This window comes from Bos mutus, chromosome 10 (genome assembly GCF_027580195.1).
Source record: "Bos mutus isolate GX-2022 chromosome 10, NWIPB_WYAK_1.1, whole genome shotgun sequence".
NCBI classification, from domain to species: Eukaryota; Metazoa; Chordata; class Mammalia; order Artiodactyla; family Bovidae; genus Bos; species Bos mutus.
This window is the reverse complement of record NC_091626.1, coordinates 29,610,420-29,637,814: the sequence shown is the minus strand read 5'-3', so window position 1 is coordinate 29,637,814 and position 27,395 is coordinate 29,610,420. Positions and strand designations below refer to the sequence as shown.

Below are 27,395 nucleotides of genomic sequence, written 5' to 3'. Positions count from 1 at the left end.
CAATGAGAAATAAAAATGCAGCTACTTATATAACTCAGTGCTTTCTTACAGCTTGGAATTTTCCACATGGTATTTATCTATCACCCTCTGTGCCCTCACCCTCTGTTTCTTAGAGGAGTGCTCCACTCTAGTCTCTGGGGCCTTCTTCCAAGCCTCTGATGTGCATTCTGCGAGTTTTACACTGAAACTTTCTTAATCTTACCAGAAAGGGTCAACAAGAGACTCCAAGATATTCATTAAGATCACATTTTAAATGGCAATTAAATGTAACCCAGGTAGTACAACCTTTGTATATAATTTAACATCAACAACCATGACATATGCAGCCAAGTGACAACCACCAGGAGATTCTTTCCTCCCTGCACACACACACACACACACACACACCCCCTGTGAAGAGTGATCACAAGACATACTCCATTTCAGTTTTTAAGCTGAGGAAAAATGCATTCCGTAGAATGAATGAAACTTGGGAACTATGAAACTAACGGTGATCAAGAAGGAACCCAGTCCAGCAAACAATGGGGAGAGTGTACCTCTGGACGCGGGGTCAGGTGTGGTGCATCAGTGTGAGCACCATGCAGGTGCTCCCTGTGTGGTAGGCATGCTGGTCAGTGTTTTTTTAAGCATCATTGTGTCCGGTGGGCCCAACACTGAGTTGAGGCGGATGGTTTTTTCCTCATTGTACAGATGAGGAAATTAATCTCAGAGATGTTAAGTAACATGCCAGGGTCACAAAGGAGCCGGTGACAGAGCCCAAATACGAACCTCGTGTCTGACTCCAGAATCCTTTATATCCCCACCACACCAGTTTCCACGCTGGTCTTACAGCACTTGAGTTCTGAGAGCAATTACACTTGTAGTTGGTCTGGTCCCAAGTATTCCTGAAGGGGGTTACTTCAGAATTTTATGGAGAGGAAAAAGGATTGTCTACAGTGATTCTCAATATATGGCATAAGAACTACACACTAGTGATGAAGTGGTGAGATGAGCCTGTGTAAGTGTATGCATATACACAACTACCAGTTGGGAATCTAGAGGGCTGAATAGGGTGCTCTGGCTCTTTATAGGAAGAAATACCCAGGCTTCTCAGGACCCTACATTGCACAATGGTTATTTGAGTCTATATTACTAGCCACCTCATATTATCAAATATCCTCACTGACTATAGGAACCCACGATTTCACTTATTTGGCAGTTTCAGGCCTGCTGCAAGCTACATACTCATGATTGTCTGGCTCTACTCACCGAAAGCCATGATCAAGACCATCGAAAACAGCTCAGCTCAAATATAGACAGGAGCTCTCTGACCACTGATAGAGTTAATGAAACTCTTTCTAAGGCATGGATCTCATGTGTGAAATGAAAGTAAGGATTAGTGTTGACATTTTCTTCCTTTATATATGCCTTATTTTCCATTTTTGTTTCCTTCACAAAAGACTTCATCATGAAAAAGAGGAAGCCCAAACTGAAGTGAGTTAAAACTTTGCCTCCAAAAGGATTGTGGCTTGGCCCTGAGTTGAGGTAAGAGTTGATGGTGCATATGGGGGTTAGGAGGGGACCACATGGAACTACTTCTCTTGATGTCTCTGCCTTTAGCTCTCCTTCTCAGGCTTTTCTTTTTTGTTTTTAGCTGTACCAGGTCTTAGTTGCAGTATATGGGATACTTTGGTTGCAGCATGCAGACTCTTAGTTGCAGCGTGTGAGATCTAGTTCCTTGATTAGGGATCACATCTGGGCCCCCTGCATTGGGAACATGGAGTCTTAGCCACTGGACCACCAGGGAGTCCCTCCAGGCTTTCTTTTTCTCTTTTCCTCTTCTGGGAAAGATAAGACACTGTACCAAAGACATTGCTTTTAGGGATCAACGCTTCTAGACCTCAGGCAGCAACATGGGAACTGGCAGAAGAGAGTCTGTCTGGGCTGAGAGGGATGAAAGTGACATGACACTTGCTCTGGGAAATGGAGGGTGAATAGCTGCTGTGATATTGCTGATGACCCTGACCTGAAAGCCTGCTGACCTTTGCTTTCCTTCCTCTGTCATCCTTTCTCTCATCTGAAAGTGTGCTTTTCTTATGATTTCTTGTCATATCCTAGGAGATCCCCATATATTTAGGCCCCCAATAATCCAATTGATGTTTTCATCCATCTTCCCTCCTCCAACCTCTCACTTCCTTCTTCCTTGTATTATTATTCCCGTCCATCTTTCCAAGCACTCAAGGCAGGACTGAACCGTAGGCAATGACATAAACTCCTCTCATCAGTCTGAGAGGTTCTGATTCGTGGTGTGGGGACTTAAAAGCTCGGCTAAGTTACTTTCCCTCTCCAAGCCTCATGATGTATAAAATGAGCATCTTAATAATGCTGCTTCATATTGCTTTTAGAATCAAATGAGATAGCACACATAAAGCTGTTATAGCGTGCCACAAAGCAAGAACTAAATAAATGTGGCTGATTATTGTTTTCCATCCTCTCTGTTATTTGTAAGCCCTCCCCAGACAGCCCATTTTCCTTTTTTGCATTTCTTTTCCATGGGGATGGTCTTGATCCCTGTCTCCTGTACAATGTCACGAACCTCATTCCATAGTTCATCAGGCACTCTATCAGATCTAGGCCCTTAAATCTATTTCTCACTTCCACTGTATAATCATAAGGGATTTGATTTAGGTCATACCTGAATGGTCTAGTGGTTTTCCCTACTTTCTTCAATTTAAGTCTGAATTTGGCAATAAGGAGTTCATGGTCTGAGCCACAGTCAGCTCCTGGTCTTGTTTTTGCTGACTGTATAGAGCTTCTCCATCTTTGGCTGCAAAGAATATAATCAATCTGATTTCGGTGTTGACCATCTGGTGATGTCCATGTATAGAGTCTTCTCTCGTGTTGTTGGAATAGGGTGTTTGTTATGACCAGTGCATTTTCTTGGCAAAACTCTATTAGTCTTTGCCCTGCTTCATTCCGTATTCCAAGGCCAAATTTGCCTGTTACTCCAGGTGTTTCTTGACTTCCTACTTTTCCATTCCAGTCTCCTATAATGAAAAGGACATCTTTTTTGGGTGTTAGTTCTAAAAGGTCTTGTAGATCTTCATAGAACCGTTCAACTTCAGCTTCTTCAGAGTTACTGGTTGGGGCATAGACTTGGATTACAGTGATATTGAATGGTTTTTGGAAACGAACAGAGATCATTCTGTTGTTTTTGAGATCGCAACCAAGTACTGCATTTCGGACTCTCTTGTTGACCATGATGGCCACTCCATTTCTTCTGAGGGATTCCTGCCCGCAGAAGTAGATATAATGGTCATCTGAGTTAAATTCACCCATTCCAGTCCATTTCAGTTCGCTGATTCCTAGAATGTCAACATTCACTCTTACCATCTCTTGTTTGACCACTTCCAATTTGCCTTGATTCATGGACCTGACATTCCAGGTTCCTATGCAATATTGCTCTTTACAGCAGCCTTACAAATAGCTGTGAAAAGAAGAGAAGGGAAAACAAAGGAGAAAAGGAAAGATATAAACATCTGAATGCAGAGTTCCAAAGAATAGCAAGAAGAGATAAGAAAGCCTTCTTCAGCGATCAATGCAAAGAAATAGAGGAAAACAACAGAATGGGAAAGACTAGGGATCTCTTCAAGAAAATCAGAGATACCAAAGGAACATTTCATGCAAAGATGGGCTCGACAAAGGACAGAAATGGTATGGACCTAACAGAAGCAGAAGACATTAAGAAGAGATGGCAAGAATACACAGAAGAACTGTACAAAAAAGATCTTCATGACCCAGATAATCACGATGATGTGATCATTGACCTAGAGCCAGACATCCTGGAATGTGAAGTCAAGTGGGCCCTTAGAAAGCATCACTATGAACAAAGCTAGTGGAGCTGATAGAATTCCAGTTGAGCTATTTCAAATCCTGAAAGATGATGCTGTGAAAGTGCTGCACTCAATATGCCAGCAAATTTGGAAAACTCAGCAGTGGCCACGGGACTGGAAAAGGTCAGTTTTCATTCCAATCCCAAAGAAAGGCAATGCCAAAGAATGCTCAAACTACCACACATTGCACCCATCTCACATGCTAGTAAAGTAATGCTCAAAATTCTCCAAGCCAGGCTTCAGCAATATGTGAGCCGTGAACTTCCTGATGTTCAAGCTGGTGTTAGAAAAGGCAGAGGAACCAGAGATCAAATTGCCAACATCTTCTGGATCATGGAAAAAGCAAGAGAGTTCCAGAAAAACATCTGTTTCTGCTTTATTTACTATGCCAAAGCCTTTGACTGTGTGGATCACAATAAACTGTGGAAAATTCTGAAAGAGATGGGAATACCAGACCACATGACCTGCCTCTTGAGAAATTTGTATGCAGGTCAAGAAGCAACAGTTAGAACTGGACATGGAACAACAGACTGGCTGCAAATAGGAAAAGGAGTTTGTCAAGGCTGTATATTGTCACCCTGCTTCTTTAACTTATATGCAGAGTACATCATGAGAAACGCTGGACTGGAAGAAACACAAGCTGGAGTCAAGATTGCCGGGAGAAATATCAATAACCTCAGATATGCAGATGACACCACCCTTATGGCAGAAAGTAAAGAGGAACTAAAAAGCCTCTTGATGAAAGTGAAAGTGGAGAGTGAAAAAGTTGGCTTAAAGCTCAACATTCAGAAAACAAAGATCATGGCATCCAATCCCATCACTTCATGGGAAATAGATGGGGAAACAGTGGAAACAGTGTCAGACTTTATTTTTCTGGGCTCCAAAATCACTGCAGATGGTGACTGCAGCCCTGAAATTAAAAGACGCTTACTCCTTGGAAGGAAAGTTATGACCAACCTAGATAGCATATTCAAAAGCAGAGACATTCCTTTGCCAACAAAGGTTCGTCTAGTCAAGGCTATGGTTTTTCCTATGGTTGTGTATGGATGTGAGAGTCGGACTGTGAAGAAGGCTGAGCACCAAAGAATTGATGCTTTTGAACTGTGGTGTTGGAGAAGACTCTTGAGAGTCCCTTGGACTGCAAGGAGATCCAACCAGTCCATTCTGAAGGAGATCAGCCCTGGGATTTCTTTGGAAGGAATGATGCTGAAGCTGAAACTCCAGTACTTTGGCCACCTCATGCGAAGAGTTGACTCATTGGAAAAGACTCTGATGCTGGGAGGGATTGAGGGCAGGAGGAGAAGGGGAGGAGAGAGGATGAGATGGTTGAATGGCATCACCGACTCGATGGACGTGGGTTTGGGTGAACTCCAGGAGTTGATGATGGACAGGGAGGCCTGGCGTGCTGTGATTCATGGGGTTGCAAAGAGTCAGATAGGACTGAGCGACTGATCTGATCTGATCTGATCCTCTCTGTTTCAGCTTGTCATTTTCTCTCTCTCTTTTATTCCTGAATGATCTTTCTTCTGTCTCATTCTATCTACGTTTTGGCTCCTCTGGACTCTCACTTCCTCTTGGCTAATTTTACTTCCCCTGTGTTCATGTAAGATGCACTGAAGTTGGGCTGGGAAGGGGACATTGTGTTGTCAACAGCAGAAGGTCTGATGGGAAATTCCCGGAGTCACATATTCATGGGCTATCAAGCAGCAGTGGTCTCTGTGCCCCCAAGCTTTGGCTGGGAAGGAGATGAGACATGTTCACTACCCTCTAGCTTGGCCAGGGAAAGGAAGAGAAGGATCTCTGAGAAAGGACTGAGGTGGAAATAAATATTCAGGGCTTACCACTTGCCAATTAAGGACCCTTCCTCTGAACTGCCATGGAGTTTGTGAAGGGGAATGAGTGATCTTTTGAAGACTTGAACAGAATTGCCTTCTGGGGCCTTGTTCCCTTGTTGGAATTCTGTGATTTCTGGCAGATGAAAGATCAAATCCAATGATGTAGAGCCACTGTGTTTGTTGAAGCAGTTGTGAAGAGAGAGCGGAGAGACAGCAGGAGATGCAGAGCTGTCAGTGACTAGACAGAATCCACTGTTCACTAAGCCTCAGTCATAGATGAATGTTTTAGGAAGAAATGGTCTCAGGTTAGTAAGCCCTTTACTTACAATAAAAGGGCTTGAGACCTATGCAATACAGGAAGGATAGTGGTAGCATTATTGGGAAGATAGAAAATAATGGTTTGGGTAGGGGGAAATATGCTGAGAGTCTTCCCCTCACCACCCTAATTCCTGTTGCTAGCACAACACCCCAGACACTTTTTTGTCATATGGATCTGATCCAGAGCCTTTGTAACCCTTATCATCCAACATTTTCTTTTTCACTTGCTTACTCTGTCTCTCCAGAGAGAGTGACCTACATGTGAGTGAAAGTGTTAGTCGCTCAGTCGTATCCGACTCTTTGCAACCCCGCCAAGCTCCTCTGTCCATGGGTTTCTCCAGGCAAGAATATTGGAGTGGGTTTCCACTGCCTTCTCCAGGGGATCTTCCCAACCTAGGTATCAAACCTGGGTCTCCTGAACTGCAGGCAGATTCTTTACCATCTAAGCCAATAGGAAGTATGTCTGAGGGCAGGCATATTATGTCTGATTCAGATGGATCTCCAGCGCCCAGCACAGTGCCTGGAATACCCTCAATGTGGATAAAATATGTTGAATTAATGAATAAGTAAGGCAACTTAATTATTATGTTAAATGTTCTCTGTCTCTATTCATTGTACGTCCATTCCTTCATTTTCCTGAGGTTTATACGTAAGCACAATGAAGAAGAGTAACAGGAAATCTCCCACAAGGATCGATGAGAAAGATGACATCTGTGTCCCAGACTCCAAGGATCCAGGAGAGCTTCAAAATATGTTGAATGGAGGAGAATACGCCCCTTTTGTATCTCCTCCCATATTAGAAAGCAATTTTATCCAGGTAAATGATAATTAAACCCTGAATTAAGTTATGATAACCTCATAATTAATTTTCTCAAAGACAGTGGAAAAGGTTGGAAAAATTATTTTAATATTTTAAAAGGGACTGTGTGATAGAATTAAAGGGGATAGTTTGGGAACTTCAAACAATCTAAACTAATTAATGTAAAAGGAAAATTCACTTCAAATTTCCCCAACAAACTCTAACCTAGAAATTCTGTCCCAACTCTACTGAAATTATTCTATAATCTTCCCAAAATCACACAAAGAAAGTATGGTCATTTTAAAATACTCTGCCACAGGAAAGCATTCAGATAACTCCTTTCTTAACTTAGGAGACATTTTAAAGAATAATATCTATGACACAACCAGGGATTAAAACGCATTTTCCTTCTTACTTCTGAAGGAAAATATATTTGTTAAATTGTATCAAGGAGCGAAGTTTCCTTCTCCTAAAAATTTACCTACATTATGAATGAAACTACACTTCAATGCATTTGGGAGCAGTTCTAAATTTCCTCTAAACATTCAATATTAAACTATTCAGACAGAGGGTTCCATAATGGTCCAGTGGTTATGATTCAGTGTTTCCGCTGCAGGGGCACATTTTCGACCCCTGGTCCTGGAAGTTTTGCATGCTATGAGATGCCAAAAAAGAAAAGAAAAAAAATTCAGACAGAGAAATGGAGAACTGAATTAAATTATGTAGGGCATACCCTTAAAGTTCTTCAAAGTGTCACAACCAAGTCAAACACAGAACACACCCATTTAAGCAGCTCCTCAGCTGATTCTACATAGAAATGACAACATACAAGTGTCCTCTGCACTGATGGGAGAGCTCTTCACCTCCAAGAAGTCATAGGGAGGGAGGTGACGCCTCTAAGAATACCAATGTTTAAGTCATACCCCAAAACGCACGTGATGTCATGTTTTGATGTAATTCACCTTCTGTGTGCTTCTTTCCTAATAATCTTTTTATTTTTCTTCTGCACCTTTCTCAAATAATCATTTTCAAGCTTTAAAGAACACTGGGGGAGGCAGTCAGCTCTCGATAACTTAGATATGTCCTCATATCAGCCTTCCTCAGTGATCACTGCAGAGAAATAGAGGAAAACAATAGAATGGGAAAGACTAGAGATCTCTTCAAGAAAATTAGAGATACCAAGGGAACATTTCATGCAAAGATGGGCTCGATAAAGGACAGAAATGGTATGGACCTAACAGAAGCAGAAGATATTAAGAAGAGGTGGCAAGAATGCACAGAAGAACTGTACAAAAAAGATCTTCATGACCAAGATAATCACAATGGTGTGATCACTCACCTAGAGCCAGACATCCTGGAATGTGAAGTCAAGTGGGCCTTAGAAAGCATCACTACAAACAAAGCTAGTGGAGGTGATGGAATTCCAGTTGAGCTATTTCAAATCCTGAAAGATGATGCTGTGAAAGTGCTGCACTCAACATGCCAGCAAATTTGGAAAACTCAGCAGTGGCCGTAGGACTGGAAAAGGTCAGTTTTCATTCCAATCCCAAAGAAAGGCAATGCCAAAGAATGCTCAAACTACCACACAATTGTACTCATCTCACACACTAGTAAAGTAATGCTCAAAATTCTCCAAGCCAGGCTTCAGCAATACGTGAACTGTGAACTTCCTGATGTTCAAGCTGGTTTTAGAAAAGACAGAGGAACCAGAGATCAAATTGCCAACATCTGCTGGATCATGGAAAAAGCAAGAGAGTTCCAGAAAAACATCTATTTCTGCTTTCTTGACTATGCCAAAGCCTTTGACTGTGTGGATCACAAGAAACTGTGGAAAATTCTGAAAGAGATGGGAATACCAGCCCACATGACCTGCCTCTTGAGAAACCTATATGCAGGTCAGGAAGCAACAGTTAGAACTGGACATGGAACAACAGACTGGCTGCAAATAGGAAAAGGAGTACATCAAGGCTGTATATTGTCACCCTGCTTATTTAACTTCTATGCAGAGTACATCGTGAGAACGCTGGACTGGAAGAAGCACAAGCTGGAATCAAGATTGCCAGGAGAAATATCAATAACCTCAGATATGCAGATGACACCACCCTTATGGCAGAAAGTGAAGAGGAACTAAAAAGCCTCCTGATGAAAGTGAAAGAGGAGAGTGAAAAAGTTGGCTTAAAGCTCAACATTCAGAAAACAAAGATCATGGCATCTGGTCCCATCACTTCATGGGAAATGGATTGGGAAACAGTGTCAGACTTTATTTTTCTGGGCTCCAAAATCACTGCAGATGGTGATTGCAGCCATGAAATTAAAAGACTCTTACTCCTTGGAAGGAAAGTTATGACCAACCCAGATAGCATATTCAAAAGCAGAGACATTAGTTTGCCAACAAAGGTCCGTCTAGTCAAAGCCATGGTTTTTCCAGTGGTCATGTATGGATGTGAGAGTTGAACTGTCAAGAAAGCTGAGCACCGAAGAATTGATGCTTTTGAACTGTGGTGCTCGAAAAGACTCTTGAGAGTCCCTTGGGCTGCAAGGAGATCCGACCAGTCCATTCTAAAGGAGATCAGCCCTGGGTGTTCATTGGAAGGACTGATGCTAAAGCTGAAACTCCAGTACTTTGGCCACCTCATGTGAAGAGTTGACTCACTGGAAAAGACACTGATGCTGGGAGCGATTGGGGGCAGGAGGAGAAGGGGACGACAGAGGATGAGATGGCTGGATGGCATCACTGACTTGATGGACATGAGTTTGAGTAAACTCCGGGAGTTGGTGATGGACAGGGAGGCCTGGCGTGCTGTGATTCATGGGGTCGCAAAGAGTCGGACACAACTGAGCGACTGAACTGAACATGTCATAACTAGATAAGTTATTCCCTTCAACACACACAACCTCTTGTGATTGCTATGTCTTTGGCAGCAAGTTATCAAGGTACCTGATTCAAGTGTGAGCGAAAAAGAACACTGATTATCTCAAGTAAATTGGTGGCTCAGATGTAAGGAGTCTGCCTGCAATGCAGGAGACCCAGGTTTGATCCATGTGTCGGGAAGACACCCTGGAGAAAGGAATGGTTACCCACTCCAGTATTCTTACCTGGAGAATCTCATTGGCAGAGGAGCCTGGCGGGCTATGGTCCATGGGGTCGCAAAGAGTCGGACACAACTGAGCGACTAACACAGATACAGATTGAAAGAACCAAAGGGCTGCAACTCATTCGCAGGAACCATCAGGGTCCCGGCTTCTCTCTTTTTGTCCTGTTACCTACAAATTTCTCCCTTGAGGACATCACATGTGAGCAGGACATGACAGCTGCCAGCAAGAGAGGGGGTACATCTCCTCTCTGCAACTGTGAGAGCTGAGACCCCTTTCCCAGAGCCACCAGGAGGCTCGGTCCCATTGGCCAGGCCTGAGTACATGCCCCTGCAGACAGCAATCACTGGCCAGGGGATGGGACCACCATGACTAGTTTGGGTGGATGAGTTCACTCCTCAGCTGGGGGCACCATCCCTGAGGGGTGGATCCTGGACAAAACCAGAATTCTATTAATCAGGAAGAATAGGAACACGGCTTTGGGTAGCTAATCAATAGTGTAGGCTACAATCTCCTTCTAAATATATTTGTTTTTTGGTAATTTACTTTTTTGCAGCAATTAATACACAGCTGGGAAACCAAGTGCTTTCCCTCTCTGGCTTCCTTCACATCCCTGTCCACCCACTTTCCAGTCTCATCCTCTTCCAGCCAGCAGAGACTCTGCTCTGTGCCCAGCCAGTCCATGTCCCACGTTGCTCAGGTCTGATTTAGAGGCCCTTCCTTGGGGGACCTTTTCTGACTCTATGGCCAGGGTGTACCGAGCTGGCTGATTGGTAAGAGTTCAGGAAGTTTACAAGTTGGTTGTTAAACACAGTCATCATTAAGAATTAAATAGCATAACCTTATAAATAAAACTATATTCAGAACAAAGGCAACACATGCTCAAAATTCACCCTTCATTCTACTACATTTTACTATTATCTTGGGGTTATGGATACAAGAGATCCAACCAGTCCATTCTGAAGGAGATCAGCCCTGGGATTTCTTTGGAAGGAATGATGCTAAAGCTGAAACTCCAGTACTTTGGCCACCTCATGCGAAGAGTTGACTCATTGGAAAAGACTCTGATGCTGGGAGGGATTGGGGGCAGGAGGAGAAGAGGACGACAGAGGATGAGATGGCTGGGTGGCATCACTGACTCGATGGACGTGAGTCTGAGTGAACTCTGGGAGCTGGTGATGGACAGGGAGGCCTGGCGTGCTGCAATTCATGGGGTCGTAAAGAGTCGGACACGACTGAGAGACTGAACTGAACTATGGATACAAGAGTTTGACTTCTGTGAGAACCACTTGGCTGTATGGACTATAACATAGAACAGTATATGACTGTAAATTGTCTGCTACAATTTATAATAAACATATCTTCTCTGAGAAAGGTAGTTACACACATACCTGCCTTCTTCCCCACTAAGTCAAGTTTTCTGTCATGCACCCCACAGCACAGTACCCTGAACTTGTGCTCAATAACACATAAGACACTTAGTGATATACTTGTTTAATGTTCATTTTCACCAGCAGACCCCAGAGATCAGGGACCACGTCTATTCACTGTGATATCTCCAAGAAGTCACATGAGCAAAAGCATCATAGTTCAGCTCAGTTCAGTTCAGTTGCTCAGTTGTATCCGACTCTTGGTGACTCCATGGACTGCAGCATGCCTGGCCTTCCTGTCCATCGCCAGCTCCTGGAGTTTTCTCAACTCATGTCCATTGAGTCAGTGATGCCATCCAACCATCTCATCCTCTGTCATCCCCTTCTCCTCCTGCCTTCAATCTTTCCCAGCATCTGGGTCTTTTCCAATGAATCAGCTCTTTGCATCAGGTGGCCAAAGTATTGGAGTTTCAGCTTCAACACCAGTCCTTCCAATGTACACCCAGGTCTGATCTCCTTTAGGAGGGAATGGTTGGATCTCCTTGCAGTCCAAGGGACTCTCAAGAGTCTTCTGCAACACCACAGTTTTAAAGCATCAATTCTTCGGCATTCAGCTTTCTTTATAGCATCATGGTTCATCTCTCCTTTATTCCTACACTGTTTGGATAAGTGAGGTTGTTGAGGCCACAGATCTTATCAGAACTTCCCTCTTCCTCTTCTCTGCCTCAGGTCAACAGGAGAGGGGAATCCATTTACCTTCATAACCGAGCCAACTGGGTGACCGTAGGCATCTGCTCTTCCAATCCCACCACCAAGACCCCTAACGTGATGTTGCTGGCTCATCTGACACCCACCGCCCAGAAAGATTCAGAACCCCTGTTTACAAGTCTCCTGACATCTCCTTCTCCAGAAAATCTGGTGCTTACCAGGTGAGTTACAAAGGAAAGAGGTTCACGACCTGTCAGAAAAAGACGCTTTTACCCCGGAGGAGATGAGACTAGAAACACAGATGATAAGTGCTCCTCACTTTGTTTCCTGCTACAGATGACAGAGTCATATCCTTAGAGTCTGGGGAGGTTGTCTGACAACCTGGCAGTCAAAACAAATGGTTCACCTTTAACTTCTCAAAAATTAAACCTAGGGGACTTCCTCGGTGGTCCGGTGGCTAAGACTCCACACTCCCAATGCAGAAGCTTAGGTTCGATCCCTGTTCAGGGAATGAAGGTCCCACGTGCTGCAGCTAAGACCTGGGACAACCAAATTAATTGACTAATTATATAAAATGAAGTCTGGAGTGCTGCAGTCCATGGGGTCGCAAAGGGTTGGACACGACTGAGCGACTGAACTGAACTGACTGAACAGGAACTTCCTCCCCCACCATCCCAACTTCCATCAGGATTAGTTCTGTTCTTGTCTCAATCCACCAACTTGCTGTAGGACCCACAGCAAATCACTCTCAGTCTCAACCTTGCAGGACTAACTAAATGGGACAACTTCTCCTAGATAAGTAATAAATAGCTGATATACCAGTTGATAGTCTTAGGAGTATGATTCAGGTGAGTTGGTCTTCAGGAGCCTGATTATATGTATGAAAAATCAAGGTTTTGAGCCTCAAAAACCATGAGCCAGACCTGGGAACATGTGGCCACAAGAAGGCCCTGCCGCATCCCACGCCGGCTCCTCCCCAAACCTGTTTGAGAGATGCACCTGGTGTCCTGTCTCACTCCACAAATGTCTATAACATGAAAGGCCTTGTGACAGTTTCCAATCAGGCCTCCAGATGATATTTGCATTTGTCTGCAGGTTTCTCCCTCTGCAGTTTGTGACTCTCTCTGTACATGATGCCGAGAATATGCGCATCAAAGTAAAGCTGGTGAGTGGCCGAGCCTACTACCTACAGCTCTGCGCCCCTGCATGCAAACAAGAAGCCCTGTTCTGTCAGTGGGTAGAGCTCATCTCCCTCTTGAATAAGGAGAAAGCCAAAGCTTCCAAAGTGTCGGAAGTCTCCAGCCTCTCGGAAATCACAAACAGCACAGACATCACAGGCTCAGTGGACATCATGGATATAGCAGCCTTCCCCGCCATACAGACCTCACACCTGCCCACATGTTCAGACCCCAACAACGATGTAGAAAGCGTTGATTTCTCGGAATTCACAGACATCACCGATGTCACCGACGTCACGGATATTCCAGAAAATGAGGTCACTGAGGCCCCAGATATAAATATTGTCACAGAAGTCACAGAAGTCACAGACATCTGTGGAGTCACAGCAAGCTCAGGGGTCAGAGTGGTGTTTGAAAATGATGACATACTCAAGGCCAAGCAGGAGGAAAAGGTATGTGACATAGAAGACTTTCATTCTCTAATAATTACTCTCTTTCACTCTCTTTGGTGAGCTTCATGACATTGATTATTGAAATAGTATGGAGTTTACTCTGATTAACCTAACACTAAGAATGAGATCTGATCCCTGAACCCCTGCTTAAAAGAGTTGTAAGATGTCCCCTGAAATAGGCAGTGACCATCCATACCATAAAACTTAACCCTGTATCAGGAGGCATGGTAGGATAAAAAGAACTTTGGTATCAGAGTCAGAAGTCCTGGGTTGGAATCCTGCCCTGCCTGCTTCATGTTAGTTTGGCCAAGTCACTGAACATGCAGCTCTCAAGTGAGAATATTAATATCATGTAAGGGTTATATTAAGGTTTAAATGTGCACAAATATATGAAGTACACTGAAGGATGGGGTGAAACTTCAATAAGTAAAAGTGAGGAATAAAAATAAGAAAATAAATTCCCCAAAGAAGTGAGCAGCTTTAGAAATAGCCAGAAAGTGGAAAAACACAGAGCCATATCCAACAATGTATCAGTTTGGCTGGAGCATAATATATGTGGAAAATATTAAGATATAGGATTGGAAAATTGCTTGCAAATCTTAAATGCCAAAATAAGAAGTGTAGACTCAGGCTTTGAACAAACCTTAGCCACAAAAGCTCTGTGTAAGGGAGTGAAAGGGCTGTGTTTTTAAAAGATTATTCTGATGGCAGGACAGATTGTAGGTAAAGAGATTGGTGTGGAGACTGTAGCTGAGAACTCCCCGTGGGGCCCAGGACAGAAAGATGACAGAGGGAAAAGATGGACATTTCACAGAGGAAACCACTAGCTACTAAAATCAGTGGAAAAGGTTAACCTCACTAGTAATAAAAAAATGCAAACCAAAAAATATTTCATCCATAAAGCTGTTAAGAGATCAACACAGTCAGCATTAGTAAAGTTGGGGTCATCTGGGAGTTTCTAAAGATTCATGGCAGGGTGAGAATTAGAACAAACTTTCTTGAAATCATTATGAGTCAAGAACTTAGAAATGTTGACACCCTTTGACTCAGTGACTTCACTTTTAAGAATCTTTCTTAAGGAATTAGTGAAGTCGCTCAGTCGTACCCGACTCTTTGTGACCCCATGGATAGTAGCCTGCACCAAGCTCCTCCATCCATGGGATTTTCAAGGCAAGAGTACTGGAGTGGGTTGCCATTTCCTTCTCCAGGGAATCTTCCCAACCCAGGGATCAAACCCAGGCCTCTCACATTGTAAGATTAATCTTAAGGAATTAATCACCAATAAGAATGAGAATCTAACTATAAAGATGTTAATTGTACCACATCTATTCTATGTTTATAAAAATAAAATAATGATAATGAAGAAGTAACCTAAACATCCACCACAGAGGAAGGGCTAAATGAATTTAAACCCACAAAGGGCATGTTCCATGTTTATATCATTCAGGAGCAACCAAAGTGACGGACAAGATTATATCCACTCAGTAAATATTGGTTAAATGAACAATTACTCCGTAGCGCTAATTCTGTTGGAGAATTTTTCTTTACTTGGAAAAATATTTATGATATAAAGCTGAATGAAAAATGAACTAAAGGGTTTTATAATCCTTATTACATAAAAATGCAAGTGTATACATAGATAATAGGAGGGGGAGAAAGTCATATTGTTAATAGTTATTTCTGGGCTTCCCTGAGCGCTCAGTTGGTAAAGAATCCGCCTGCAATGCAAGAGACCCCAGTTCAATTCCTGGGTTGGGAAGATCCTTTGGAGAAGGGATAGGCTACCCAATCCAGTATTCTGGCCTAGAGATATCCATGGACTGTATACTCCATGGGGTTTCAAAAGTCGGACACAACTGAGCAACTTTCGCATCCTTATTACATAAAAAAGCAAGTGTATATACAGACAATAGGAGAGGGGGAAGTCATATTGTTAATAATAGTTTATTTCTAGGTTGTGGTCTTATAAGCAATTGATGTTTTATTCTTTACGGGTTTCTGAATGTTCTGCTTTTTATAATAATATTTTTTAATTAAAAAAATTCAAGTAGCTTTACAAAGTTTTTAATAACATAGGGAGATTTTTATAATAAATTTTGAAGTGAAAAAATATGGGCTACAGCACTGCAATATGATCACAAAACAGGCACATTCAAAATAAATAAATGGAGAAAAAGACCAGAATGAAATGTCCCATAGTAGTTATATCTGGCCTGTGGCATCAAAAAGCAATAATTTTCTCCCTTTCACTGTATATCTTTTAGGATTTTCTAAATATTCTATGAAAAATATATATTGCTTTCATTGTCAGAAAAAATGTTTAATTTTTACAGAAGATTACTGCATTATTTTCAAAGAACAGTACAGAGGTGGTGGAGTAGATAATGACAAAAGAGGGAAGAAGGCGCAGATGTCAGTGATGTTAGACAGACAGAATCTTTCAGACCAGCTGGCCTATGGCTCTGAGGCCCAAGAGCGAGTCTGGGGGAGGCGAGGAACGACAGAGCAGTGGTGCTAATAACAGACGCCAGGGGCACTAGGAGAATGGCTGAGATACTAGAATGCTAAATTTTAGGTCTTTTGAAAAGCAAACTCTTTAGTATTTTTATGAACCTCCAACTCCTGTCACCTATTAGATGCTCTTAAGTCAAGAGCAACTTTGGATGGGAACAATTGGTGGCAAGACATTTCTAGAAAACCTTCCTTTCCCTGCCAGTTGAGGGAGAGGAAGCCCTGTGACTGAGTCCTAATTTTCCTTCTTGAGGTGATACTGGTGTGCATGACCACGTGAGGTTTCGAATGTGCTGTGCCGGGCCCCCACGCTGCCAGCCTCCAGGCCCACCTAGGTTCCTCTCAACGGCTGTGCAACACCAAGCCTCATCCCTTCATCACTGTACTTGTGCGCTCGAGGGCACTCAGTAAATATGAATGAAATGATTACTGCTTCATAAATAATCTGTTTCTGTGTGATGCTCTTCTGTCACCTGATTTGCTGCTGCTTGTTATTTTCAAAGGAAAAAATGGAAAACATTCTGAAGTCTGGGTGTTTACGAGATACAAAAAGTAAGAATGAGTTTAGAGAATCCCCAAAACGTGTCACCATCTCAAACCTAGCACTGACTTTCGAAGGTGAAAGATGTTTTCAAACTACCTTGACTCCAGAAGAAGATGAGACAGAGAAATCCAAAGAGATGAGCGACAGACCCCGTGAAATAAGGACAATGGACTCTGAAAGCACAACTCTCAAGGCTGAAGAACCCAGGTATGTGAAGCAGGGAGATGCCAAATGATGCTAAGACATGAAATATGTAAATAAGTGCATGCTTTAAAGTCCCTGCAGGACTTCCCTGGCAGTCCATTGGTTAAGACTATGCCCTTCCAATCTAGAGGGCATGGGTTCAATCCCTGGTCAGGGAAATAAGATCCCACATGCTGTGTGGTGAGACCAAAAATAAAGGAAAAATAAATAAAGTCCCTGCAACTCAGGCATTTGTCATGGAAGATTCTCAAACATACGAATGACATATGAATGATGACATAATCTCAGACATATGAATGATAACACAATCAACTCAATTATCCACATTTGGTTTCAGTTCAGTCCAGTCGCTCAGTCGTGTCCGACTCTTTGTGACCCCATGAATCGCAGCATGCGAGGCCTCCCTGTCCATCACCAACTCCCGGAGTTCACCCAAACCCACGTCCATCGAGTCAGTGATGCTATCCAGCCATCTCATCCTCTGTCGTCCCCTTTTCCTCCTGCCCCCAATCCCTCCCAGCATCAGAGTCTGTTCCAATGAGTCAACTCTTCACATGAGGTGACCAAAGTACTGGAGTTTCAGCCTTAGCATCATTCCTTCCAAATAACAGCCAGGGCTGATCTCCTTCAGAATGGACTGGTTGGATCTCCTTGCAGTCCATTTGGTTTAACCTTGTCTAATTTTTATTTTCACACCAACTTCTTAAACCAGTCAGCTGGCATTCTGCGCTATCTGCCTTGTATAGATGGTGTGTGCTGAAGGAAATAAAATAGAATGATGGTGTCCACATTTTGGAGTTAGGGCATTGATTGTCTGGAGTAATTATGGGTGCTTTTATCTTTACACTTCTATTTTCTTCTTTACATGTCCCTTACACTTTTCTACACTTCCAATGAATAACTTAATAATCTGAAAAAATGTTTTTATAATCATAAATACCCAATTACATGATGAATGTGAGAGACACTGTGGTATTATAAAAATAAAAGTTAATATGTTTATTCTGGAGTAACAGCTATCAAGAAACCAGAGAAAAACATAGAGATCTAAATGCTATATTAGCAAGAATGAAAATCAGGAATGTATTGAACTATGTCTAAGTTATTTTTAAATATAAAAAGGAACAGGGGAAAACAGGGAAACAAACTTTTTAAAGGTGTGAGTCATTCATTCAATATGTACTGAGCATCTTCTATGTGCTAGAGACAGGGCATACATCAGTGAAAATAAGTCATGCAGTGTTTCGTTCTAGTGGAGGGTATCGATAATCAAACAAAGTGTATTATACCAGCTGGAATGTGCTGTGAGAAAACAAAAAGTAACAGAAGCATTTGAGGAGGGAGGGAGTAGGTCTATCTTATATAAGTGGTCAGGGACTGCTTCTCTGAGGAAGGGCAGAGATCTGAAGAGAGGGTAGAGCGCTGGTGGAATGGTTTCAAGATGATTGACTGTATAGCGATTATAAGAGGGCCATATTAGGTGTTCAGTAAATGGTCATGATTGTCACTATTAATTCATTTCCAACAGCAAGGATAAAAGAAAGTTAGCTATTCTGTCTGAAAAAAAATCTTAATCGACTGAGGGGTAATCGTTCAAAACTCTCTTTTTCACCTCCTTTCCAGCTAAGTAGGGATCCAGGGAAGCAAAGGAATATGGATGATCCTTGGAAGATTCATAAACCTTGAAGTCAGAGTAACATTTTTTTACTCTCTAGCTCCTGGGCAGCCACATTTCTCACAGTTCTAGAGCCTCTATATCCAAGTGTCAATACATTCCAGGTGTTGCTGGATCTCGATTATGATTTCAATGGTCAATTTCAATTCAATTTCAATATGATTTCAGTTTCAAATTATGATTTTGGTGGTCTGCTTAAGCAAAGCGTTGTGTCCTAGTGAGGGTTTCTATACCAGTGGTTCTTAATGTGTGGCTGGTCAGCAGCAGCACCTGGGAGCTGGTAAATGATGTAAATTCTTGAGCCCATTCCCACCCTGCTGAATCATAAACTCTTGAGATGGGCTCATCATTTTGTGTTGTAATAAGCCTCCAAGTGGTTCTAATGTACAACCATGTTTGAGGACTGTTGCCTTATGAGAAGCCAGTCCTAGAAACAAAGTCAGATCGAGCAAGGAGTCCTCTCTTTGTGAGCGCTTCTTCTAAGGCCCAAGAACCAAAATGAGGGTTTCTCTTCATAGCCATAGGAAGAACTATCAGTTCAAATTCAAGGAAGTCCACTTCAGAAAATTTTCCTATATGACCAGATGTTCTGAAATTTGCATTAAAAAGTATATTTAAAATCAATTAATTGCATTTTCTTCTCTGATAGCCACAGCTGCTGCTCCTGCTGCTAAGTCGCTTCAGTCATGTCCGACTCTATGCGACCCTATAGACAGCAGCCCACCACGCTCCCCCGTCCCTGGGATTCTCCAGGCAAGAACACTGGAGTGGGTTGCCATTTCCTTCTCCAATGCATGAAAGTGAAAAGTGAAGTGAAGTCGCTCAGTCGTGTCCAACCCTCAGCAACCCCATGGACTGCAGCCTACCGGGCTCCTCCATCCATGAGAGTTTCCAGGCAAGAGTACTGGAGTGGGGTGCCATTGCCTTCTCCGATCGCCACAGCTAGGCCTTCCAAAATTATGTTGAATTAAAGTGGTGAGCTCACTGACTCGATGGACGTGAGTCTGAGTGAACTCCAGGAGTTGGTGATGGACAGGAAGGCCTGGTGTGCTGCAATTCATGGGGTCACAAAGAGTCGGACACGACTGAGCGACTGAGCTGAACTGAACTGAACTGAAAGTGGTGAGAGTGGACATACTTGTCTTGTTTCCTGATCTTAGAGGAAATGCTTCCAGCTTTTCACCACTGAGAATAGTGTTAACTGGGGGTTTGTCATTTTTGTTGTTCAGTTACTCAGTTGTGTCCGACTCTTTGGGACCCCATGGACTGCAGCACAGGCTTCCCTGTCCATCACCATCTCCCGGAGCTTGCTCCAACTCATGTCCATTGAGTCAGTGATGCCATCCAACCATCTCACCCTCTGTCGTCCTCTTCTCCTTGTGCCTTCCCAGCCTCAGGGTCTTTTCTAATGAGTCAGCTCATCGCATCAGGTGGCCAAAATATTGGAACTTCAGCATCAGTCCTTCCAATGAATATTTAAGATTGATTTCCTTTAGGATTGACTGGTTTGATCTCCTTGCACTCTTGGCCTTTATTCAGTTCAGTTTAGTTCAGTCGCTCAGTTGTATCTGACTCTTTGCTACCCCATGGACTGCAGCAAAGCCTGCCCTCCCTGTCCATCGCCAACTCCCGGAGTTTACTCAACTAATGTCCATTAAGTTGGTGATGCCATCCAACCATCTCACCCTCTGATGTCCCCTTCTCCCGCCTTCAATCTTTCCCAGCATCTGGGTATTTTCCAGTGAGTCAACTCTTCGCATCAGGTGGCCAAACTATTGGAGTTTCAGCTTCAACCTCAGTCCTTCCAATGAACATTCAGGACTGATTTCCTTTAGGATGGACTGGTTGGATCTCCTTGCAGTCCAAGGGACTCTCAAGAGTCTTATCCAACACCACAATTCAAAAGCATCAATTCTTTGGCACTCAGCTTTCTTTATAGTCCAACAGTCACATCCATACATGACCACTGGAAAAACCATAGCCTTGACTAGACGGACCTTTGTTGGCAAAGTAATGGCCTTTATTAGGTTGAGGTAAATTCCCTCTATGCCCAGTTCCTGGAGTTTTATCATAAATGGGTGTTGAGTTTTGTCAAAAATTTTCTGCATCTATTGAGATGATCATATGGCTTTTATTCTTCAATCTTTTGATGTGGTATATCACACTGAATATTGGGAAAATCCTTGCATCCCTGGGATAAATCCCACTTACCTGTGATTTATGATCCTTTTAATGCACTGTTAGGTTTCATTGGCTAGTATTTTGTTGAGGATTTTTGTGTCTATGTTCATCAGTGATATTAGCCTGTAACTTTCTCTCTTTTTTGTGGTATCTTTGTCTGATTTTGGTATCAGGGTGTTGGTGGGCCTCATAAAATGAGTTTGAGGGTATTTCTTCTTCTAAAAATTTTGTAATAGCTTCAGAAGGATAGGTGTTAGCTCTTCTGTAAATGTTTGATAGCATTAATCTGTGAGGCCATCTGGTCCCAGACTTTTGTTTGTTGGGAGTTTTCTAATCACAGATTCAGTTTCAGCACTTGTGTTTGGTCTGCTTATATTTTCTATTTCTTTCTAGTTCAGTCTTGGGACCTTTCTATTTCTTTCTAGTTCAGTCTTAGTACCTTTCTAAGAATTTGTCCATTTATTCTAGGTTGTCCGTTTTTTGGCATGCTTATAGTCTCTTACGATCTTTTGTATTTCTGTGAGGTCAACTTTAACTTCTTTTTTCATTTCTAATTTTAATGATTTAAGCTCTCTCGCTTTTTTCTTGAGTCTGGCTAAAGGTTTATCAATTATGTTTATCCTTTCAAAGAACCAGCTTTTAGCTTCATTGATCTTTTATTTTGTTTTCTTCATCTCTCATTTATTTCTGCTCTGATCTTTATGATTTCTTTCCTTCTACTAACTTTTGATTTTGTTTGTTCTTCCTCTAGCTGCTTTAGATATAAGGTTAGGTTGTTCATTTGAAATTTTTCTTGTTTTTTGAGGTAAGATTGTATTTCTATGAACTTTCCTCTTAGAATTGCTTTTGTTGCACCCTAGAGATTTTGGGTCATATTTTCGTTTTGATTTATCTCTAGGCATTTTTAAAATTTCCTCTGATTTTTTCAGTAATCCATTATTTGTTTAGTAGCATATTGTTCACTTTCCACATATTTGCATTTTTTGCAGGTTTTTTTTTTTTTTTTGTAGTTTCTAAGCTCATAGCACTGTGATCAAAAAAAAAAAAATACTTGATATAATTTCAATTCTCTTGGCTTCTCTGGTAGCTCAAATGGTAAAGATTCCACTTGCATGGAAGCATATACACTACCATATGTAAAAGAGATAGCCAGTGGGAATTTGCTATATGACTCAGGGAACTCAAACCAGGGCTCTGGTTTGACAGCCTAGAGGGGTGAGAGGTGGGAGGTGGGAGGGAGTTTTAAGAGAGAGGAAACATATGTATACCTATGGCTGATTCATGTTGATATATGGCAAAATCCAAGACTATTGTAAAGCAATTATCCTTCAATTAAAAATAAATAAAATTTTTAAAAAGTAATCATCAGTCAGAAGGAGTGAGGGAAAGACAAAGAATGTAAGAGACAAAGGTATAGCAGCAGGTGCCACTCAACAGGAAATGTACTTTTTGCTATGTACAAGTATGACTTTCATAGAAAAGCGTAAGATTTCTAAAAAACAAGTGAGATAAAAACGAATCCATCCAGTCTAGCAATTTTTCCTAAACAGTAATTAATCAGGTCTGATCATTCTGACATCTTCCTCTGCTTTATTTCATTCAATATATCTCAAATTCTGTCCTGCCCCTGTCTAAGCTTTCAGAAACACCCAATTCAAAAATCTTAACAAGGTTAACTGTTTAAATCATTTCAACTTCTTCTTTCCTCATCCTTTTGCAAATAATGGATGCCCTGAAGCACTGGATTAACTTTTAGTGCCTTAAAAAATCTTTAAAAAGTAATAAACATTTTTAAAGCATAGTTTTAGATTTACAGAATAATTGAGCACATAGCACATACAGCCCTACACCCACACCACTGCCACCTCCTCACCCTCCCTCGTCCCCAGTTTCCCCTGTTAGTAACACTTGCCTTAGTGTGGTACCTTTGTTAACAGTTAATGAACAAAACATATATTATTATTAAGTATAGTCCCTAGTTTAAGGTTCACTCTCTCTCTTGTACAGTTTTATGGCTTTTGACATATGCACACTGACATGTATCCACTGTTACATACAGAAAAGCCTCACTTCCCTAAAAATTCTCTGAGCGTTAGACTGCTCGTAGTAGTTTCTTAAAATGTTACAAATTGTAAGGATAACTTGTTTCTAGATTGAAGTGAGCTGCAAGTGTGAAGTTTTGTTACTCTCACTGTTATGATTGGTATTAGAAATGAGAAAATGAATGCCTATATAAATAGCAAAAATCTTAGGATTTTAAGATTACAAAGGATCTTAGTTAGCAAATCCCAAAATCTTCCAGGCTCTGCCCTTCAGTCTCTCAGCTTCCTGTATCATTTATCTGCTGACTCTACTGTAAAGAAAGAAAAAAATAGATTTTAAAAACAAAGCAAAAAATAAATTTTGGTTCTAACTAATCCTCTTAGTCCAATTTAATCAAGTATAGATTATATTTTAGTGCCTATTTACATCAGGAACATAATTACTAGCTAGAGCCTAATTTGAGAATGTTCATTATAATTGAAAGACGTAATAAAATCAAAGAACAGAATGGGATTCACTGATACTTAGTCCTGGGATATTTGTAGGATCAAGTCAGGATGCTGTGAGAGTGATAAATGAATTCTAGTGTATATTTTTCTTCTCCAAGACCATGGATTTCGGTGACACCTTTCTAACCGTGTACTTTGAAACAAACAAACAAACAAAATTAAACAATGACCTTGTTGAGTATTTTGCCCTCAAATTCATTGGCCTTTAAAATGTAAATTGAACAATTTAAATCTAGATAAGTGAAAGACTATGGAAAGTTCTATAATGTCACTTTGGGTACTTTAGAAATGAAGGATTTACTTTATAGAGCATTTATATTCCTTTTTATACCTTGGCAATAGTGTTACTGTGATTCTTCGCTTTGTTTTAAAGAGGATAATGGCAGGCTTCATTTTAGGTTGCACCTACTCTTTTAAAGTACATTTATTTGGTACCTCTCAGTATACTGAAAACTTTTATCATTAAACTCAACCTTATTTAAATCACCAGACCCATTTGGTAAAGGTTATGAGTATTTGCAAACTTCTCAGAAAATTACTAATTTAACCTTTACATTTGAAAGATTCACTAAAGAATTTGAACTGCATGAATTTGCCAGATCCTCTAAATGGATCAGAATTATTTCTTTGTACATTTATCTGAGAAGCTATTATATAAGGATAATTATTCTTCCCATAATTCTCTTACTCAAACAGCAAAACTTTCAAAATAGCTATTGCAGTATAGCCAAGTAACAAAGATTTGGTGAAAATTAACTGACTTAAGTTTATATTTTAGCATTCAGTAGGTTAAGAAAATAAGTATTTTAATTATTGATATTAATTTTAAAAGTCAGACATACAGGGACTTGCCAGGTGGTTCAGTGGTTAAGACTCCATGTTGCCAGTACAGGGGGCTGGATACCTGGTCTGGGAACTAAGATCCCACAGGCCATGTAGCATGGTCAAAAGATTAAAAATTTTAAAAAGGTATCAGGCATGCAGAAAACAGACTTTATTCAAAGATATCTCTGAAAGTAAAATAGTCCAAAAAACTGACAGCTAGTCCCCTACTTTATATCCACTAAGCTGTAAGAAATTGTAATAACTTGGATGAACGATTGAGGTTATTCACCTAGAAGACTCCCATCAAGGCCACCAAGATTGTGATGAAGAGCTAGCAGAGGTGGGCAACTGCAAACCCTGGCACCCATCCATTCCAGAATATATCCCACATGTCTACAAGAGCATATATTCCCAATGCAACTGACTCCATTTACAGAAACCCCTGAACAGCAGCAGTTAGCTTCTTTTAGTCTCAACCCCAAATGAGTTTTTAGGGTCTGGAGATGTAGCATGATAGGGATCCTTACAGCCTCACTGAGTGACAGATGATAGCCACAATAAAAATAGATTATATGTAATGACATACAACTCACTTTTATGGCTTTTGTAGGTTGGACAGCTTGCATGTTACATAAATTTAGGTAATTTTACTCTAAGATGCATTATAATGGATAATACCCTTGGCTGGGGCTTCTTCCCACATGGCACTAGTGGTAAACCTGCCTGCCATTGCAGGAGATATAAGAATCATGGGTCAGTCCCCGAGTTGGGAAGATCCCCTGGAGGAGGGCATGACAACCCTCTTCAGTATTCTTACCTGCAAAATCCCACGGACAGAGGAGCCTGGTGAGCTCCAGTTCACAGGGTCGCATAGAGTTGGACATGCTGAAACAACTTAGCATGCACATGTACACCCTTGGCTTACTAAATATATGTCATTATACCTACTAAGTACTTAGAGAATGGTTGTTTTCTCATACCTAGTAATTCTTTTCTAAATATCTGCGGTTATACTGGCCAAACTTTGAAATGTGCTATTTATTTTTACAGGAGCAGGAGAACTGATTCAGACACTTCAGGTATGGACCAAATTCCACCATATTTCTTTGTGATCCCTTGTATCAAGCCGTCACCTCAGGGCCCTGGAACAGACAGAGTAGCTAAAAACAAAGGAATCGAGCCAGACATTTTGAGGCATTCCCTTTCCTGTCTTTGCTTCCTTCTGAGAGTCTGTCCTACAGAAATGGCCTCAAAGACTACATTCATGCTATCTTTCAAGCAGTAGGCACCACTTGGCTTTTTTCTGTGCTGATAGAGTTCCCTAGTTCCCAGGATCTCTAACTCACAGGGCAGGAGCCACTCCCAAGCTAGCTCTGCGAGCAGAATCAAACATGATATGGCCTGTTACTCCTGCTGATTTGGAAGGGAAGTGATCACAGCTCAATTTCTTGGTAAATCTAAAATCTGCTAGCCCCTCTTTTCTTCCTGCTTGTGTCTTTGTCTTCTGCTCTGCGGTCAGGTGATAGAATTTAATGTTTTCTTCTGGCAGCTTTTTCTTTACATATTCCCACATCTCGGGGTCATTAACTGGCAACAACTGTCTGAAGTAAAGGCTGTCATGTAAACACTAGTGGAGAGTTCTTCCCTTGCTTGCTGCTGACCCACTTCTGAGTGACTGTCTAACCTCTGGGGAGTAGAAGAGACCTCTGCTCCAGTCATGCACATAAAAGAACATCATGGAAGGAACACAAAATCACATTTCACTGAACTTAAAAAGGAGGGGGAAAAACACAGAAATACTTGAAGGTGTTTTTTAGTCACATTTGCAGGAGTCCTACAAAAGAAAAGAAAAGAAAATGATTGGGGGGGAGAACTAAATGGGAAAGGGGATCAACCTGTATTTTTGGGGGGGAGCACATGCAGAAATATGTAAAATTGTACACATGAAATTTATATAATGTTAAATAAGTAAATATTAGCTCAATAAAGTTTTTCTTAAGCCAATGATTATAGAAAAGCTATTTATACAAATGGGGTTCATCTTTGGGCCTTCCCACTGGACTTTAGTGTCCAAAAGTACCAGAGGAGCTTCACGATAATGTGGTTTTTACCTATATTCCAATCTATAGAACTGAACCTGAAAACAAATGCTATTATAGTTTATAAGAAAAATATAAAATTTCCCTCACAGTATATAGAATTTTCATCTATCAATTTCTATCCCAAATTTTATTTCAAAAAGAAATCAGATCTGTAAAAATTCCCAAGATATGCTATTACAGGCAAATATTTTCTTCTTATTTTCTAAAGACAATATTAAATCTAGCAAAAACCTTATAACTTAATATATAATTAGTAGCTGAGCATATAATTAGTACATTATTCATACATTCTGAAGTACTCCCTATTTAAGCCATGGAAATTTAAAATTAATATAGGACATTGATACTTCCATTTTAATCTTATATGAGACTGATTCACATGCCTCCTGGCACAAACTCAATCTTGTTCAACTGAATAAACATTCAATGCTCATCTATTATATAGGAGGCACTGAGACAGACTCTGGGAGAGATTAAAAATAAATAACAGGACATATACCTGGCCTCAAGACATGTGCACAAATAATGTAAGTCAGAACGTTACAGGCCCTCTAAGAGAAAAGTAGAGAACATACTTTTTGCTCAAAAGAGAAAATCATGAAGGAGTCTATGAAGATGGCAATCTTTGTGTTAGGAAAGAGGAAACAAAAATATCTGCCTCTGTGCCACCCCGTGGACTATACAGTCCATGGAATTCTCCAGGCCAGAATACTGGCATGGGTAGCTTTCCCTTCTCCAAGCAGATCTTCCCAACCCATGAATCAAACAGGGATCTCCTGCATTGCAGGCAGATTCTTTACCAACTGAGCTATTAGGAAAGACCAATATAAGCAACAGGGTGGGCAAAATCACAGGGCTGGGACAGTGGTGGGCATATTCAGTTTAGGAGCAGTGAGAGCAAGGCAGGAGCCAGTCTGGAGGAGTCTTAAACCACACTAAGGAGTTCGGATGATACTGCTTGGTAGGTAAGGAGGATCCACTGAAAAGCCAGGGAAATGACAAAATTAACATTACATTTTAGGTAGATTACTCTGACTGCAGTCCCTAAGAGAAGCTGAAACAGGTTAGAGGCAGAACGTCATTATAATAGTCTGGGTGAAAGGTACCCAAGTCTTGACCAGGTAAGAAGCAGTGAGATGAAAAAAGACCTGAACACACAGTCAACAAGCTTTAACA

The 27,395-nt window shown here is 41.3% G+C and overlaps 1 protein-coding gene across 1 annotated transcript; it reads left to right on the top strand.

The window, feature by feature from the left end:
* Positions 1 to 908: 908 nt before the first annotated feature.
* GARIN2 (golgi associated RAB2 interactor family member 2) lies at positions 909 to 25,402 on the top strand. Its single transcript, XM_005891579.3, has 6 exons — positions 909 to 1,524; positions 6,667 to 6,842; positions 12,017 to 12,216; positions 13,091 to 13,625; positions 16,640 to 16,887; positions 25,168 to 25,402. The coding sequence occupies exons 2-6, from the start codon at positions 6,684 to 6,686 to the stop codon at positions 25,400 to 25,402; spliced, it is 1,377 nt and encodes a 458-aa protein (XP_005891641.2). The 5' UTR covers positions 909 to 1,524; positions 6,667 to 6,683.
* Positions 25,403 to 27,395: the final 1,993 nt, after the last annotated feature.